At 34.4% G+C, this 15,741-nt stretch overlaps 1 protein-coding gene across 1 annotated transcript; it reads left to right on the top strand.

Annotated features, from left to right (window-relative positions):
* LOC18612464 (transcriptional regulator STERILE APETALA) lies at positions 10,348-15,402 on the top strand. Its single transcript, XM_018120688.1, has 2 exons — positions 10,348-10,587; positions 13,666-15,402. The coding sequence occupies exons 1-2, from the start codon at positions 10,348-10,350 to the stop codon at positions 14,782-14,784; spliced, it is 1,359 nt and encodes a 452-aa protein (XP_017976177.1). The 3' UTR covers positions 14,785-15,402.

Raw genomic sequence — 15,741 nt, 5'->3', positions numbered from 1 at the left:
ATATATATAGTATATATATATATATATATATATATATATATATATGTATAGGTGACTGTGTCTCCATGAATAAAGTGGAATGAGAACTATTTTTTGTTCAATCTCTTACAAGTGTTTCACATTTTTTACACGCTGAGACCATAGCATCCTCCCTTAATTCAACAAGGGCCCATTATCCTTAATAGCACATCTCTAGTACCCAAAGTCTACTATAATACCAATTGTCATTATCCACACACTACTAAAAAACAGTGTATTACCAACAAAATTTTTCGTCGATAATAGTTATCATTCCGTTGGTATGTTACATTACCGATGGAAACACTGATGAAAATTTTTGTTGGTATTTGGTCGTAGATACAGTCATCGGTAAAAGCAAATCCGTCGGTAACAAAAAATTTAGTCGGTAATTTACCGATCAAATTTTTCATCGATAATTCTATTGGCACAGGGTCCGTTCCGTTGATCGATTTTGTAGTCGGTATTTGGAGAATTTCGTCTTTAATTTTCATTGATATTTTTCAATGAAAAATTTCATCGATAATTTTTGGGTAAATTATTTTTTTTCTCAAATTAAAACTTAGATTAACAATCTAAGCTATAGCTTTGATATTGGTGAAGTGATCTCCAAGAGCTAAAACTATGACTTCCTACAGTGGCTAGAGATATGATCATGGTAGCCTCAACTTTATGTCCAAAAAGCCTTATTTCTTTAAGATAATTCTCAAGAATGCTATTGATCATAGAAAACTAGTGAGTAATCTTTTCTCAATTAATTATAAAATATAATTTTGAATGTGATTTTAAAGTCTGTTGTATGTCAGGTATATATTTCATACAACGGATTTTAGAATCACATTCAAAATTATGTTTTATAATTGAGAAAAAATTACTCACCAATTTTCTATGGTAAATAGTATTTTTTGTTGGGGATTTAAATCATGCTAAGATAACTCATACGCAGCAAAATATTATTAAAATCTTAATCCCCCAAGCTATGGATCACTTTAATTGAAACTAATCTAGAAAAACCATAAAAGAAATTTTGACATACCTGAAAGTCTGCTTTCTTTGGTGGAGTCCTCCTTGGCTTTTCGTTTCAACTTTTGTACACTAATTAGGACTTATCAAACTACAGCAACATAGTTGTCCTACCTCTAATGGCAATCCACATAGTGATTTGCTGAAATCTCTTCGCTAAGAGTGTGTGAATCCCTAAGCCAAAGTTTGTGCTAGCAAACTCTCAACTTTGAGCTCCCTTTTGTTTCTCTCTTTTGCCTATGATCTTATCTCAATACATGAGAAAATAAAATAGAACTCTTCTATATATTCAAAAGGCAACTAAGGGATTCTTTTATAGAGTTAATTGACCTACTTTATAACCAATAAGGATTATAAAATGTCTTGGGCCAATTGGGCCTTTATTTAATATTCCATCAAATCATATTTGATTTAGCCCAATACTTAATTGGATTAAGCCTCTATAAAATCAATTAGATCACATCCAATTAAATTCAAATTAATTTCAACAATTCACCTTATGTGTGTGACCCATTAGGTTCTCAACATGTTGACAATAAATATAAATTAATTCAATTAAGAATTTATATTTATATTTATAGATTATGAGCGGCATCTAGCAATACATCATGACCACCCAAATGTCAGGAGAGTCAATATGATTTGACTAACCTTTCAGTGTACAATATCTCAGTGTAATTCGATCCTTTCATCATATATCCTAGATAGATAGAAAGCATGGCTCGATGTCTACTTTCTAACTTATCCAAATTAGTCCTGCAACTTCTATATTGACCTATCAAGATTGCCTTGGCCAAAGACTTTCAATCAATATAAGCTAGGAGCAAATGAGATATGTCCCCTTCAAATCACTTGGGGTGATGAATCCTCTCTAAACTACTCATTCATCTTCGCATGCTTCATGCCATACCCAAAAGTATCCCGTTTAAGCATCTGGTCATCTCCAGACCCGTAAAGGTGAAATCAAAGCATGACAATTCACATACAAAATGACCTAGTATCACAAGTCTAAAGATTACTTACACTACTGACACATGAGAGTATTTCCATAGACACTTGAGTGAAATATCAAATGGAACTCTCATAGTGAGTCATGTTCAGTGAACTTGTTCCTTAACAAGCACCCACATACTATTTCCAAGTATCTCACATACTTCAATTTATGAGATCAATTACTTACTTCTAAAGAAAAGAGGCTTAGCATGTATTAACCTTTGAGCATTGTCAATGCCCTTATTCTTGACAATACAATGATCATGAACATATTTAGGAACAAAGCTTTGATGCATAAAAATCTTATAATTATAACCTTTATAATTTTTTTGCAAAGCCATTATGTTCCAAGGACTTTATCTACATAAGTCTCTCATAACTCTTTATAAATAAACTCATGGATAAAGAAATACCCCATACATTATATAAAATATCCATAATGTATTTAACATGAAATATGACTAATTAATATAATGTTTTACAAGTACAAAATCGATTGGCTTGCAAGGTTTACACTAACATTTTTAGATTTATCTTGAACAAATGAGGTTTTTTAGACCTAAAGTTAAGGCTGTTATGAGCATTTGATCTCTAGCCACAATAAGAAACCATAACTTTAGCTTTTGCAGACCACGTACTTCTCCAATATTAAAACCAAAACTTAGATTCTTAATCTAAGTTTTAATTTGAGAAAAAAAAAAAAGAAGTTTTAAGTCATATGTACCATAGAAGTTTCAGTTGCAAATCAATTCATCTAACCACCCCTTCATCCTATAGAAATTTAATCTATCAAAAGTTGGAACAATACTTCAAATAAATTTAATATTATATAATATTACTTATTTAATTAATTTTTTAATTACTAATTATAACATATTACATTAAACCTAATCTTTAAATAAATTATTAAATTAACTCACTAAACACCTTAATTTATTTAAATATTTTTAAAATTAAATAATATTACTAATTTAGTTAATTGCTTAAGTAGAACTAACATTTTTTCATTTGATTAATTTCATTATTTATTTTATTTAATAAAACATTAATTAACTTAAATAATTTCAAATTTTACTAAATTTACTAATTTAATTAATTGATTAATTAGTTATTAACTCAATAACACCTTAATTTATTTAAATATTTTTAAAATTAAATAATGTTACTAATTTAGTTAATTGCTTATGTACTTAAACGTTTTTCATTTCATTAATTTAATTATTTATTTATAATATTACAAATTTAAGTAATGGCTTAATTACTTATAACACATTACATTACTTAATTAAATAAATTATTTAATTAACTCATTAATTAACATCTTAATTTATTTAAATATTTTTAAAATGAAATAATATTACGAATTCAGTTAATTGCTTAATTACTAAACATTTAATTAATTTAATAAATCCTTAATTATTTTAAATACACCCTAAATTTTCTTTAGTTAATTGCTTAATTATCAATACATGATTATTTATAATTAATTAAATTATGTAATTAATTCCATAAACCCTTAATTAATTTAATTAAATAAAATATTATCTAATATTACTTATTTAATTTATTTTTTAATGACTAATTTAACTAACTCCTTAATTACTAAAACATTTTTTCATTTGATTAGTGAAATTCTTTCTTAAATTTAATAAAACCTTACTTGATTAAATAATTATAAATTTTAAGGTATTTACTAATTTTCTTAATTGCTTAATTACTAATTTTTTTATTATTAAATTTGTATTTAATAAAACCTTACTAATTTTCTTAATCACTGAAAATTTAAAAGATTTCATGCCTAAAAATCCATGAATGTTCACTTATGCCCATGAATCAACATATTCAACTGCCAAAATACCAGCATTCATGAACCAACACATCATTCCCAATTAAAATACCAGTAACAATGAATCACATATACAACTAGAATTAATACAAAATACCAACAATCAATCAATCCAACCATGAATTGATGCATTATTCCCCAAAATATGAACAACAACCATGAATCAACATATTCAACAGCCAAAATGCCAACATCCATGAATCAACACATTATTTTCAATTAAATATGAGTAACAATGAATCACATATATAGCTAATATTAATACAAAATACCAATAATCAATCAATTTAACCATGAATCAACACATTATTCCCAAAATATAAACAACAACTATGAATCAACACTTTGGACGATCAAAATACCAGCAACAATCTCAAAATACAAGCAAACCTAAACCTTAAATATCAACAAAATCTACCAATGAGATTATTCCCAATTATAATAACAAAGTCTAAACTCAAATATACGATAAATTAAAAGCAAGAAAACCTTACCTTTTGGGCAACATAAACACACCACCAGTCGAAGCAAAATCGAGAGACTCAAATGGAAGGGGGTGATTGGAGAAACAGGACTCAAAAGTGGGAAGGTTGGGTGGTGGTCGGCGTGGGGCTTTGGTAGCTAGCAAAGGGAGCCCTTAGGTGGGGCGAACAATAAGGCAACCAGAAAGTGAAGAAAGAGTAAAAGGGAAAGAAGAGAAAATTGGAGAAATGAGTAAAGGGAGAAATCAGGAGAGAAACCCCGCACGGGGATTTTTGTTTTACTTACTAATGGAATCTTCCATCGATAACTAAAATAGGGATAGATGGGGAAAAACTCCTGCCTACAAATTTTAATTATTAATTACCAATGGAATCATTCCGTCAGTAAATAAAAAAATAATGTCAACGAAATTTTCGTCGACAAATCCGTCGGTAATGTCACCAAAGTACTGACCATTTATTTTACTGGTAAAATGGTTGGTAAATTCTGTCGAAAAAATATTACCAACAGAATTATTTCATCGATAACATTTATGCCATTTTACTATTCATGTGCGCCATTATATATATTGACGGATTGAGTTTCGTAGGTATTTTTCATCGGCAATCCATCCGTTTTTCACATATTCTTCTCTCGTCAGTAATCCATAGGTAATTATCGACGGATTATTACCGACAGAATTCATTCCATCAATGAAGCCTATTTTTTTTGTAATGACACCAACACTTGTGAGGAGCTTTTTGTGGAACAAAACCATGAGGTCAATGGACCAAAGCGAATAATATACTGTCTTTAAGGATAATTTTCACTCTTTCAAAGTATGAAACTTGGTGTAAAAGGATTAAAGCGATTATCTTCAAAATTCAATAGACTCTTTCTAAATAGTTTGCACAAACTAAAAATTCCTGAATAGTGAAGCAGAAAAAAAATAAGTAAGAAAGAATTGAGTGTAAAAGGATTAAAACAGTTATACTCAGGATTCAACAAAAAACCCAACAACTCAAAAAAGTTGATTAAGCAAAGAATGACAAATATACTCGCGCGTAAGGGAAAATCTACATTTTTTCAAGATTTGGCCTGATCTCATTTACGCGCAAGATCACTTTCTTTTCTTACTTTCAACAAGTCAATAATGTGTTTGCTTATATAAAGCACTAACATCTTTTATATCTTGACAATGTGGGATAGAAACCTTATGAGATATCATATATATCCAACACTTTGGTGGTGTAAAATGAAAAGGAGAAATTCTCAAACTTAAGGATTATAACAATAAAACCATCTTTCATGGATTCTTGATGGAATATTTGTTTAATAAAATTTTCCAATATAAAAAAAAATTTCATTCTTTTTTTATATTAATTATAACAAAATTTTCAATTATGGATAAATCAGTAATATTGTGTGGAAAATATTTTCAACAAAATTTTTCATCAAAAAGTTTCGTGATAATTAAATTGATCCAATGTCAAATATGTATTTGACAAATTTTTAAAAAAATTAAGTCGGTTGAAAAATTCTATTGAAGATCCATTGAAAATACATCTGAAAAATAGAAATTAGTTTTGATTGAAAATTTGTTGAGAAATCCATTAGTAAAAATATACTAATTTCCAGATGAAATCAAGTTTGTCGCAAATGTTTTATTTTTTAAAGTGTAAAATAAGAGAGACTTAATTAGATTTGGATGGCCTTTGGGGTGTGTGTGCGTGTGTTTTTTTTTTGTTTTCGTTGGACAAGGGATGGGTTAATTTTTGTCTCTTCCAGCATTCAACTATAGTTTTTCTTTTTCTGAACTTTGATTTGAAAAAATTACCGAGTTAATGATAAAGACGTGACCTTTTCTATCATACCATGCAATTCTACAATGAAAAATCTCTGGTTCAGATAGCTAGCGTGAACTTTTTTCAAAATGACATCATGTATGTGTTAGCATATAAATATGAAGAAAGTGAAATATATTTTAATTAAATCTATAGAATGATGTATAGATGACTTACAAAGAAAAACAACACCCATATGCAAAATGTTAATTGTCCAATTTTGAAAATTAAAAAAAAAACACTTTTTCAAAATATTTTTCCTGAAACATTAATTTTAAATAATTTTTTTAAAATTTTTATTATTTAAAAAAAAATCTTGGTTTAAAGTGAAAGGAATGTACTTTTATATTTATTGACTCGAATGCAATATTATCAAGGTTAAACTTCACTTACACATGATATCTTATAGTTTTTTTTTTCTAGTTAGCATATTTTGAATAATTTGTATTCTTACAGAGAATGAGGCTATTAATTTTGACTAATAAAATTATTTAAATATCTTCAATTTAAAGGTAGCATATTTATTTATGTTTATTTTTGTAATTTCATTTGACAAAATTAATAACTTAACTTTTATGAAAAAATTAATCTATATGTTATTAATTTGAAAAAAATATCTATAAAATATTAATTGAAAAGAAATTATAAAAAATTAAAATAATAAAAAAGGTGAATGAAGTTTATTAAATCAAATAAGACAGTAACTATAATAGTGTGAGGAAGTGTCTCCCTTTCTCTCCCCTCCTCATTTCTAGTTTCTCCTGCCTGTTTAGGGTTTGGTGGGAACACCATATAATAGAAAAAAGAAAAGCAAAGAAAAGAAAAGAGCAAACATCCAAAAGCACTCAACCCCAGCGAGGTAGCTGTAGTTGGTAGGACCCCCTGGTGTACGTAGTATTTTTGCAGAGCAGAGTAGGAGGGGAGACTAGGCCCAGACCCTCCCCAGTTGCCAGTACTCTCCTCCCTCTCTCTCTCTCTCTCTCTCTCTCTAAACTTGGNATTTTTGCAGAGCAGAGTAGGAGGGGAGACTAGGCCCAGACCCTCCCCAGTTGCCAGTACTCTCCTCCTCCTCTCTCTCTCTCTCTCTCTCTCTAAACTTGGAAAAGAGGACGCTGAGGCAACTTGTACTTTGCTTGCAAAGCAAAAGAGGGGATTTCCTTTCCACCCCTCATTATTTGCCGCAAAAATCCAAAACAAAACAAAACAAATCTCCGACACCAAGCCCAATCACTTGTTTATCTTACTAGCTGCCAGCATATTCTTTTCTAATTTTTCTATATAATAAAAAAAAGTCATGAAAGTTCTTTCTTAATTTATTTATACTAGCACTAATTATTATTCCATCGAGAATCGTTGATAAGACATGAGCATGCCACCCCTTTCCCTTCCTCCTTCAGCCTTGATCTGGTTCTAGTCAAAAAGGACGCCTTTGTTCTTGGGTTGGCTGGCCTGGCCCCACTCTCCTCCCAATGTTTATGTCACTCCTGCGCCACCACCACCCTCCAAGCCCTTTGATTTGCATGCTGCAGCTTGCAGTCACATTTTTCTTTTCCTGTTCGAATTTATTGTTCTTTTCTCTAAACAACCAACTCTCCCACACAAATTAAATAAATAACAGTAGTACCAGTATCACCTTTCTCAAGACTTGCTCCTTTTTCCTTCTCGCTTTCTTTAACAACTAGTAATCCCATTCCCATCCTTTGAAATTTACCAAGTACAATTAAGTATGGTCAACAAGGGAAAGCTGAAAGAGGTATTAGACATTGACCTTTTACTTCAAAAGTTTAGTAGTTCTTGCACCAATTTATTAATTAATAATTATCCATCTTTTGACTAAAGCTACAACAAGTCCTCTTAAAGAGAGATTTGAACTTTGCCTTTTACACTTTTCTCAAAACTTGCTCATCTCTCCTCTAATTTATGAAATTATCTACAATGGATCACTAGACATCTATTATTGAATCAAATATCATATATCATAATTTTCATTTCATAAAAATTACGATCAACAGTCACATAAATTATTAGAAATCCCTTCATTACTAACTATACATATATATAATAAAATATTAGAAATCCCTTAGTTCAGCCATGAAATTAGCCACTTACTAGACCCTACATTAGCAAATCATTGCTAGAATTCAAACTCACGAAGACTTTTATATATATTTACACGGAGAAAGAGATTCCGTGGAAGAAATTGTACATGGCTAAATAATGATCACATATCATATGCTTATGCCCAAGGATGAGGGACAAAAAAAGTTCACCCCAAATTTAAATTAGCACGTTTTGCTCTATCTCAATATTTTTTTTTTGAAAGAATGGAAAGGTAGCCATTGATTATTTGGCAATGCATTGGAGAGCTCTATCTCAAGATTTATATCATATCATTGCATATCATATGCAAAAGGGTCAAGTTTACCTTTCTCCCCCATTTTAACTCCATGCCTCTTCCTCTAGTGCTTACTTGCCTGCGACATCAAGTTAGCTAGAGCAAGATCAATAGCCATAATTCATGATTTAGGAGAGTCTAAGTACTCCATGATTTTTATTTTCTAAGAAAAATAAATTGATTACCAAGCAAGTATGATAACATATGTTGTTTTCTTATGTCATAATTTCCGTCTCTTCCAACTCTTAATCTGAAATTCGAATTCAGGATTTCTAAATTAAAATTTTGACTAATAACTTTATCCTAAGGTTAAAAGTATATACTTCCTATCCTTTCATAAAAGTGATCAAATCTTCAAGTGTTTTTTTATTTTATTTAAAACATATATCAATATCCCATAAATAATTTCACACCCATGCAATAATCCATATCATTTGAAATATTCACATTGCAAGTGTCAAGAACATCATGAGTCTTGTGTTATATGAAATTATATTTGTTATTAAATCATTGCTAGTGTTAATGAAAGGTGGTAATAATGATATTAAGTGATAATTTGGTTGAAATAGACAAATGCAAAGAACATAAAACTATAAAAGACATAAATGCTATTTAATGAAGAAAAAAATGACCTGCACCCAGATGCAGCTCAGCTTTTCGAGTCTAATTGCCTAAAAAATGACTTCCACCCCAGAGCCAGCTCAGGTTTTCCAGCTCTTACATGAAGTTTCAGTTTCATCCTCCTGAATGCAATTAAACCAATTCACATAATTATCTTGAAAAGAATAAAGATGCTTAGAAGGAAAATGGTCTGTGGAGCCCTACCATTGTTGGCCAATCCCTGGCAGATTCTCTCTTTTTATTTGATAGTACAATTCCTGTAATTAGTGTCATTTATGCTCTGGAATGTTTTGGGCCGGGGTTCCCATGAAATGGAATCATTAATGAATCATTATAGAAATATTAGTAGAGGGAAACAGGGTCCTTCTTCCCTTAATTAAGCAATGATATATGAAGGTAAAGACATAAAAATCCCAGAACTCGTTTGAAACAAAGGCCTACAGCACTTGGCAGGGCAGCAGGGCAAGGGCGAGGGTCACCTAAAGATTAGTAGAACTTGTAAGTAAATTGAGTTGTGAAACTTCAGTTTCCCAGTGAGCCCTAGTAGCTAGGCAGCTGGTTAAGATGGCTATGAGCCTGTGACTAACACAGTGGTTGAGTAGGTCTGTTAACAAATCCGAGGTGGGTACTCGTTGTACTGAATCAGATCACTTCCAAACACGCCTTTGATATATATATACGCTTTCAAAGTGTTTTATTTTTTCTCTTTCTTGAACCTAAATGGCATTAACAGAGGATAAAAGAGAAAGTTGGACAAAAGAGAGATACGCGTAGAAAAGCACCTGAAAACACTGTGGCGAATTGAAAAGTCCATCAGTTTCTCTTATGAACTTGAAACCAACTCTCCGCCGTCTTTGCAAAGCAGGAAAGCCTCTAACATAAAGCGAAAAACAAAAAACTCTTACGAGTATTAACCTTATTGGATGCATTTACGTATATATACCGATAGACTGTGTATTTATATGTGTATAAAAACATGTCCGCATCGTAGCTTAATAAAGTGATATTGTCATATATAACCAAGAATCCCAAACACCTTCTTTTGGGTCCCTCACTTTGTGTCTTTATCTAAGCCTTTTTGTCCTTGTTTCTTTGTAGCCCATTTCTTCCTTCTCCTTTATAGCTTCTCCACTTACTTATTATTGATGTCTTCTTCTCCTTCTTCTTCATCATCATCATCATCATCTTCTTCTTCTGAAGATGGCAATGGCAATGGTGCAAGAAGAGGTGGTGATTTCGAAGGGCCATTGTTGACTCGTAGACGTGCCAATAATGAAATATGGCCAGGGCCTTTTGTTGAAGATCTTGTGGTTCAAGTCGCCATCGATGCTTCTCGTTCTCTTGGTCGCCTTGCTGCTGCTGCTGCACTTGCCAACGTGTTTCAGGTATGTTTTTGATCATCTTCAATGCCCTTTTTCATAGTATTTTTTTTCTGACTCTAAGGATATAGAATTGACTGAATTAGAGAATTCTTGATTGGGATTTTCGTTTTGATATCATATGAGTTTATCAACCTGGAATATAGTTAGTAAAAATGTAGTTTTGTTGTTTTCACTTCCAATCTTCATAGCATTGTCATAGGCCAGCACACTACATTAAGAAGGTAGGATGTTCCGGGGAAGGACAAAATCTTAGTCTGGTCGAAAACGTCGTTTTGAAACCTGAAGATGTACTGCAATTTTGCAGATTATGTTGATTTCTGTTTTTCTTTTCTTATTCATTTTTCATACTTGAAAAATTATATTCAATGAAAGAGAGCAGAGTGAATGCGGATATATAGTGTCAAGTCTTGGATTTATTAGCATCCAAGGGGAAACTGCCTTTGGAAGGGAGCTGACTTTCCATGGGTCCATTTCTAACAAATTTGTGTCCCTTTCGGATGGTGTGGTTTCATCTTGGCAATGTTAGTTATTTCCTTTTTGCCACTTTCGAAATGTCTATTTTTGGACCTCTTTTCATATATTGAGTAGAGGAAAAGGGCTCTTTTGGTTTTTGAATTTCCTTTTTCGCTTTCTTGGCATGATCCTTTTTTAAGCTCTACAAATTCTTAACTTTTTTGACTGACCTTTGTTAGCCATCTGGGAAATCCATGGGATTCTTTCTTTCCTAGTGCTCAAATGAAGAAAGAGACCTTTGAGGTCTACTTTAATTTTTAACCGTGTTGGGAATTATGTAGCATTTAGCATGATTTAAGGCGATAGTCTCTGTTGTATGTCTCTTGCCTTTCTCATGTAAGCGTAACATTTCTATATTTGGTTAGCATTGGATATGCTGGAACCTTCTTTGACATATATGGGAATTTGTTGCCTGTTCACATACATACATACATACATATATATATATATATATATATATATATATATATATGTTGCATAGATTAGGTATAGGTGGTACTCTCTCTCTTTCGCTCCAAGTTTACAGCATGCCTAGTGCTTCATGCTACATTGCCATATGATAATGTTTGTCATTTTATGTGTCAAACGAGATCAGGCTCCTCTGCAGTTTTTACCCCAGTCAAGCAATAATAAATCTCATTGCCGTAGCATGTTAATGGAAAGCTTTGGTAACAAGGAGATTTGAAAGTAAAGTGAAACCAGATTTCTTGAAAATTACTAGTAGCATTTAGCGTAGAAAGAAACTTTAAATTATAGTTTCATACTATAAATCATTGTTCTAAATTCAAATGATGATTATTTTTCTATTGTGATCCAAAAATGAAGAAATCAAGAATAATATGAAGAGCTAGATGATAATAATTAATTTATAGGATCATAAAGCAAGATAGTCTTATAGTAGTAATATTCAATGAGGAAACATTGAAGCCTTTGCCTAAGGCTTTATGGTTCTTTAGATCTCACTACTTGATGGTTCTATTAAAAGGGTGGGATCAGTCAAAGCCAGCATGTGCAATGCCGGAAAGCACATGGAGCCCAGTGCTGGGTATTTTTAAACTGATGTCTACTGTTCATCTGGATAAGGTCGGTCTTCTTAATTTGCTTAAGCCCAGAGCCCAGTTGGTGACTTGTTTATTTATGATTCTTCTCGTGTATATGTGACTAGTCTATCCTAGAGTCCGAAACCCTAAAAGAGTTTAATTCAAAAGACTAGATGAAGAATTTTGGATTCTATTGTTTTATTGTTGAGTCAGTTATTAAGAAATAAACAATCATATTAAGCATTAATGAATGTTTAAAAGTAAGGGTGAAATCTCAGTCTTTTTATGATAATAAATCATGCATAGATGGTCCCAAATAACAAGTGAAACATATGCTACGAGGGACTGGAGCAGGTCTGTGGGAAGTGGAAGTAGGGGTTAGGAGTCAAAGAAAGAGCAGAAAAAAGGTCAGCTACGAAGGCTATTAGATTCTCTGCTTTTAACCAGACAGGCCTTGGCCAACCCTTTCTTGGAAATGAAAGAGAGAGAAAATATATGTAAATAGGGAAGCACGCGTAAAAGTTGCAATCCTTGTTTTGTATACAAATATATTATATAAATAAGCTTGCTTTTCTTTGGTTTTTGGATGGAATAGATAAAAACTCTCTTTGGAGTATGGACCACAGCTATAGTCCTTGTCCTTTTCCGTTCCTTCCTCTCATAACCCATAATATATAATAAAATCCTCTCCCAAAATTTTTCCCATTTTCTCATTGTCGTGGTCTTCACAAAGTCTTTCTCCTCCTTCACTTCAACCACCTGACCCCGAGGATTCTTTGTCTTTTCTGGCAGCAACAGCTAATTTTCTATATTTGTTCTCTTGTTACCTCTCCGTGAAACCAAGAAAAAAGGAAACAAAAGGATTAAAAAGAGAAAAGAGCTGTCGCACTCTCCCTGACAGCAGGATATGTGACTAGGTCCTTGTACTACTACGAGTCTATGCTACAAGACAAGTCGATTCCAGCATGAGATTTTGAAAAATGAAAAATGTGGTCAATTTATTTTTAGAAAAAACAAAGAAGAAGCTATACCCATCATCTTTTTATGAAGAGCTCTGGCTGATTCTGACATCTGAAACCGAAAACAAAGCTTCTTGTTCACTCTCACGTATTCTGCTCTGCTCTCTCTAGTGCCTAGTCTCTCCTACCAGCCTCTGCCTGGCCAGCTTCAACGCCTCTCTGTTAAAAGCGCTTTACGCGCATGGCATGGCACTGTTAACAAGCGCAGGGCCAAACACTGCTTCCTGAAAGCTTATGCTGCCGCTTCTCTCTTCATTTAGTTATCGACCGATCAATCAAAACCTTTACTCAGCAATAAATAACTAGTCGAACTCAAATTTTACGTATTACGTCATCTTTCCGTAATGCCCCCTGAATCTTGGCTGGCTCTATCCATTTCCTGCATGTTCCTCGCTCTTTAATTTCCATTATTTTTGCTCGTATCTTTGCAACCCTAAACTTTTTATAAAGACTTTACGTGGATGCATGAGCTGAACATTTGTACTTGGCTTCTTCTTCTTTGCATGCAGGTTTGTTCCACGTGGCAAGCTACCTCTCGCTCTGATCCACTGTGGAACCGTCTCACCAGCGTCATATGGGGCCGGACCCATCGCATGCACGCTACGTGGCGTGAGGAATACATTTACCGTCATCAAACAGCTCAGAATTTTCGTGCTGGGAGATCACTTCACGAGACCCTCCACTTCGATCCATCCGACGTGGACACCCCAGATGGGCTGACGTGCCGTTGCCTTACCCTCTCTGACACCCACCTTGCTTGCGGCTTCGCTGATGGCACCGTCCGCCTCTTCGATCTCGCCACCCGCCTACACGTCAGTACCTTCCGTCCCCACCACCGCGACCGCTTCGGCCGTTTCTCACGCGCGGTATCTGGCATTGTGATTACCGACCCCAGGCTCATTTTCGCCACCCTGGATGGCGACATCCACGTTGCGGTCATAGACGGGGAGCCCCATGCGCGCAGGGCCCACATGGGTAACGTTTTGGACGATGGTGCCTTGGTGGACTTCACCGGTTGTGAGCGCTGGTGGGTGGGCCTTTATGCAGGGGTCCCGGGCCGGGCTTTCCACATTTGGGACGGTAACACTGAAGAGCTCGTCTACGTGAACGCCACTTTGACTGACCCAGGAGCCGTAATGGGGTGGCACATGTTGACTGAGTTGACTGAAACCATAGGCCGAGTCAGGGTGACGGGTCAGGAATCGGCCGTGGCATGTACGAGTTTGAGGTACATGGTCTTGGACTTGAGAAATCCGGAGTTTCCATTGCACGACCGACCGTGTAGGAGAGAACTTGTAGTGAATTCTTTCGATGCCAACGACGAGGCGTTCATTATGGTGGACAACCGTGGACGGGCTATCGTGCGCCGGGTGGATACGTTGGAGGAGGTCTGCAGGTTTAACACGGGGCAGGGAATCGTCATGGGGTGCATGAACTTAGGATACGCGCTATTGTGCGCCGCGGGTGTAATAAGGGTGTGGGAGATAGAGCATGAGCATGATGGGCGACGCTTGTATACTTTCAGCGAGAACATTGGGGTTGTCAACGCAATGGTGGCAGATGAAAGGCACGTGGCGGCAGCGAGTGGTGACACGACGATACACTTATGGGATTTCGGTGCACAGTAGAGTAGAGTGAGTAGGGCTAGAGATTTTAGGGCCTAGGTGGGTAGGGGGCGATGGTGACAGGAGCGTGAGGTTAGGGCATAGGGAGGAAGGGAAGTGAGTCAGAGGAAAATGTACTTTGGGTGGGAAAGTGACATTGATAGAAGAGAAGAAGGGGGATGTAGATGGGCGTGGGATACGCTGTTTTGGGGACTTTTTATGTTTCAAAAAAAAAAATCAAAGTGGGGAGTGTCGAGTGTTGACTCGTGACTTCCCCAAGGGAACTGGTTTTGGTGTTTTTGACCAAAATTAACAAAGGGGTAAAAGGACGGAAGAACAAAGCCTTTGGGTCCGTAGCTCTCTTTTAGCTCTTGTCTCTTTCGAGTTGTGCCTTTCTTTTGTACTTGTATTTGGCTCTATTATATATCTATGGGGAAGGAAACAGCCAAGAAAATGCTTTTTTTTTTTCATTTCCTTTTTCTGTCTAAGTTTTAGGGGGGGGGAGAGGAGAGAGCTGGAAATGGAATTTGATTGGGTAGGGGGAGTAGGCAAGTAGGGTCTCTATGATCGTTTTGGTAGTTGAGTAATTGTAGGACTCCATCCCACCACATTTCGCTTCTTATCATGTATTCTTTCTTTTAGTAAAACAATGCATTCTTCAAAAAAGTTTCTATCTTGCTCTTTTTCTTTTCTGCTTTCAAGCTTCATTCTCATTATGATAATAATGAAGCCCTCGGCCCATCATTACTACATTAGATCATATATATATATGCGTGCATTTATTATCTTATGTTAGTATTATTGCTTGGGATCTTGATGGGCAAGGCAGCATGCATGCAGGCATGTCAGGGTATGCCATGCGACTATCGCCAAATAGCAATGGCGATGGCGTTATTAACCCATATAAATAAGAAACCCTAGCATATTTATACAGTAATTAATTGGCTGCCCCCCCAGTCTGCAATTATGCATACTTAATTA

The sequence above is a fragment of the Theobroma cacao genome, chromosome 1 (genome assembly GCF_000208745.1).
Source record: "Theobroma cacao cultivar B97-61/B2 chromosome 1, Criollo_cocoa_genome_V2, whole genome shotgun sequence".
Taxonomy (NCBI): domain Eukaryota; kingdom Viridiplantae; phylum Streptophyta; class Magnoliopsida; order Malvales; family Malvaceae; genus Theobroma; species Theobroma cacao.
This window is presented reverse-complemented; position numbering and strand designations above follow the sequence as displayed.